General features: G+C 33.6%; 1 protein-coding gene across 1 annotated transcript; it reads left to right on the forward strand.

Moving 5' to 3' along the window:
* The first annotated feature begins 2,235 nt into the window (after nucleotides 1–2,235).
* Nucleotides 2,236–3,649, forward strand: LOC149536806 (peroxisomal 2,4-dienoyl-CoA reductase [(3E)-enoyl-CoA-producing]-like). The gene is made up of 4 exons (XM_089806352.1): nucleotides 2,236–2,437; nucleotides 2,589–2,807; nucleotides 3,247–3,298; nucleotides 3,571–3,649. Exons 1-4 carry the CDS (start codon nucleotides 2,236–2,238, stop codon nucleotides 3,647–3,649), a joined length of 552 nt encoding a protein of 183 aa, XP_089662478.1.
* The last annotated feature ends 533 nt before the right edge of the window (nucleotides 3,650–4,182 follow it).

Here is a 4,182-nt window from a genome sequence, read left to right on the forward strand (position 1 = left end):
GTCTTACTAGGAGCATTCATCACTTGTTCTTTTGTTGTTTCTTTTTTATCTAAGCCGCCAAGGATGAGTGGGATAACAGAAAATGTAAAGATTTTTACTTGTCGTGACTGATCTTGACTATCTTTTTTGTGGAGATTGGGTTTTATTGCCACCATTGGAGATGTGTGTGATTTTTCTTGGATTCTTACTACCATGGTTGCACATCTGATGGGTATCTTTTTCCTCCCTTTTCAACCTTTCATTCCAGTTGTGACTATCACTTGCTTCCTGCTATAAGGTGAAATATTATTACAATTTCTAAGCATTTTTTAGGATATTGAGGCCGGTATCACTGATTAATTCCTATTTTTTGCATTTCTTAGTCAAATCTGGAGGTACACTATTATTTTTGGCATTTATAGATGGCTCCCATGGCACATTTATTCATTTTCTGCCTCCTCCATTCACATTTTTTGGAAATGTTGAGAAAGCTGGAACACATAGTGTTTTGCATGTTTCTGATCCACCTAATTTTCATTATGCTGTAGCTGCTTATTACTGGTTCATACTCCTTCATTCGCATTTTTTGAATGTGGCTTTTAAAATGGAATCTTCTTTCTTCCTTCTTGTTATCTTGGAGCTCTATTTGTATGTTAAGCTACTAGAACTTAGTATGAAAGCTTAAGTATATTTCATTTTTTTGCTGATTTCTTCATGTTGTAGCTTAGAATGCCCAGAATCACAGCTAAGGGGTTATTTCTTGTCTTAAACTGCCCCCTATAACAAAATGTAAAATATTTCCATTATCTATATGCGTACAAGTGATGGCTTCTAGATATCTTTTGTTGTTACTCTCAGCTGTAGATAATCTTGACATGAAAACATCTATAGAAAGATTCCAGTTTGTTACATCTTTTTCTGTTTTCTGTAATGAATCTACATATTTGCTGATTTCAGCATTTCTTTTCAAAATGTAGAACATTCTACAGCTCTAAATTGGATAGGTGTGCCTAGTCTTTTATACTCTATCATAATGCATCCTTTTTTCTTGTATACTTATGCTCAGTCTATAAGTGTCATTACTGGTTAGAAACATTTGCTTCATTTATATTAAGTTGCATTTCCACTTACCTTGAATGCATATATCATTTGTCTGTTGTTACTTCTCTCTCTACTCAAAAACTGAACTGGTAATTTTCATACAAGAATTGAAGCTTTTGTCCCTCCTATTACTTTTATCATACTATACTATATCTATTACATCAGCTAATTGTAGATGAATTTCTATACTGATCGGATGGTACAAATTGCAAATAACTACAAGAAAAGGCAGTACAATTAGCACACAAGCACCTTTAGTCATCTAGTAGTAGGAGGAAAGGATGTATAATCCATTACATTTACAATTTCACCCTCTTTCTTGGGTCATATATTATATTCATGGGTCATTGGGTTTGACTCAAAAAATGTACAGTTGAATCGTGGTAGCAATATCACAATTTGACTTGCTGTGGAAAATATCTTAGGCTTATCTATTGATGAGCTCGAGGGGCTTTCTAATGAATGGTTCATAAGGCACAACACTTGTTGTAGGTTTTGCAAATGGGATTCCAAGTAGAGTGGTTTAAACCATGGAGGAAACTCCATAGTTAAGCCTTCTTAAGCTGGAGTAGTACTGGAACGGTTGAGCCTTTGAGCAAGTCATGGTGCTTCATCCTTGTGAGCACTCCCTCGATGTAATTCCTTCAAACAAAGAGTAGCACAAGAAATTCATTAAGTTTTGCCATAATCTATACAATATTTATTAATTATTGTGCATTATAGTCTTTCACAATTATTATCTTGAACGTGGATGATCTAATGAGGGTATTGAAACCTGTGGATGAGAAATGACTGAGTGTTTCATGGGAGCACACATAGGGAGACTACAACTTGAGTATTTGCCATTGTCTAAGCATGCATGTTGTCGATTAGTTATGTTGTGGCAAATGATGGGGAAAGAAATTCAAACTGGTTTCCTAATGAGGTTGAGTGATTTATTGAAGTTGCTTTGGCATTGATGTTCTATGGAATAGTGCCAAGTCACTTGGATGTTTGAATTGATCTCTCTGTTGAAGCATAATTTCTTAAGGACTTGTTTTTGAAGGTTGTAGATGACTCATACTTTTTAGTTCATTATGATGTATGTCAATGGAGGAAGTGCTAAGTTTTTGTCAACTCTTTTCAAATGTTTTAGCTTTTCTCCCTAACTATGGCATGAAGTTAGATAAATTACATGTGGTTGCAGTACTGGATATTGATGATGTTGGCACATTTACAATGAGTCAAGCAGCATTGAAGTATTTGAGGGAAGGTGGAATTGGAAAGCCTCCTTCAGAGGCTAGTGTTATTTTAAACTTAAGTGCTACAATACAGTACCTCAACTTTCTGGTATCAAATTCATGTCTCTACTGCAAAGGTTCATTTTTAATCATTATATTCTTCTTGGATTAAGATTTGAATTAACTATTTAATAAATTTAAATGTTTCAGCATAAACATGAGAGTCATTTTACTTACATAATAATTTAAACAAGTTATCTAGCAAAGTTTTGTTTTGTTTACATGCAGTTGTTGATAGTCTTACAAGATCTATGGCTTTAGAGTGGGGGACAGAGTATGGAATACGTGTAAATGGTATTGCATTTGGTCCAATTGAAGGTATTCCTGGAATGGACATACTTTCACCCAAGGAATTCCTAGGCGATCTTCAGAAAAACCAACCTCTTTATAAAGAAGGAGAAAAATGGGATGTTGCCATGGCGATCATCTATTTGGCATCTGACACTGGTTAGTATCTCTTGAACCTATCTAATAATCAATATTCAAATCTCAGAGATGGAAGCTAATTAAAGAAAAATATTTTTTGGAGGGTTTATTTGTTTTTAAATTTCTTTTCCATAGACTTGGAGGTATTTTAAAAAAAAAATTAACAATTTTTGAAAATTCCATGGTATAGAACTTTGAAAATAAGAATAGTATATTAGTCATACAAGAATGCTAATAGTGAAGGTTCTCTCTAACAAAGGATCAGTCATACAATTGTTTATGTCCCTCTTAAAAGGTGTATACCTGATCGCTAAAACTTTACATGGATTTCTGTATCATTCAAATTATCGGCTTGAAACATTATATATTCTTGTTTTATTTATTTGATCTTTTTTGCTTTTAACTTGTATTGCAAAATTCTTCAATTTCTAAAAATTAATGGAGACATATCTCATACCAGAGATGTGTTTGTCTTCAAAACATGTCTCAGAAGGTGCAAGATGGCTCTCCCTGTACTAGTGCCTTTTTCCTTAGTCTGGAACTCATTAAAATCCTTCTATCCTAATCAATTTTCATTTAAATTTTGGCATGAATAAGGTCTTTCCATTAAAACTTAATAAGTGTACATAAACATTCAAATCAGCATTTTCATCCATGCTCAGAGTGGTAATTAATCTACCAGATGAATTCTCATAAATAAGGGGCATTGACATGTTATTATATTTCTTTGAAGTGTTCATAGTTGTAAACATTAAACATCTGGTTTTCTTTCTTTTCTTTACAGATTTCAGGAAATTGTGCCATTGAATGCTGGGAACATATTGGGTGTAGAAGACAATGGTCCCGCTGCAAAATATGCTTAATGTATAAGTTTTGACTCAAACCCTCCACACAGTTGAATCCTAATAAATTAACATAATTTGATACACTGGAAACAATACTCATCTGGGAATTAAAGTTACAATATCCATAAAGATAGAGGTTTCACACATCAGATATCCTTTTGTCATTCATTGATTACACGATCAATAAACAAGTTAACTAAAATCTCTACATTTCATGTTATATCCATTTGCAGCATGTGCCTCATGGCTATGTTTTTGTGATGGGTGATAACCGGAACAACAACTGTGACTCTCATGTTTGCTAAGTAGAGTGGAAGCTTAAGTTTCTAATAGACTGTGTGCCACCTATATTTGTATATCTGACTTTTAAATGGACTAACTCTGATTTGTCTTATTTTAAAACAGGGGATCTCTTCCTGTCAAGAACATTCTAGGAAGATATGTAATGTGTTATTTTCGACTGTCACAATTGGGATCCGACATATACAGACATCATTATAAATTTAGAGGCACGAGATTTGCCAAGATGTTACTAGACAATAGCTTTTATG

Source organism: Cupressus sempervirens, chromosome 10, assembly GCF_028749045.1.
Source record: "Cupressus sempervirens isolate cs-2001-9-10 chromosome 10, ASM2874904v1, whole genome shotgun sequence".
Taxonomy (NCBI): domain Eukaryota; kingdom Viridiplantae; phylum Streptophyta; class Pinopsida; order Cupressales; family Cupressaceae; genus Cupressus; species Cupressus sempervirens.

Excerpts from the sequence above, each read along its gene's own strand:
- LOC149536806 (XM_089806352.1), top strand. The coding sequence starts at position 2,236 with ATGAAGTTAGATAAATTACATGTGGTTGCAGTACTGGATATTGATGAT. Across the intron at positions 2,438-2,588 it reads TTCATGTCTCTACTGCAAAG|TTGTTGATAGTCTTACAAGA; the intron begins GTTCATTTTTAA and ends GTTTACATGCAG. Across the intron at positions 3,299-3,570 it reads GGTGCAAGATGGCTCTCCCT|ATTTCAGGAAATTGTGCCAT; the intron begins GTACTAGTGCCT and ends TTTTCTTTACAG.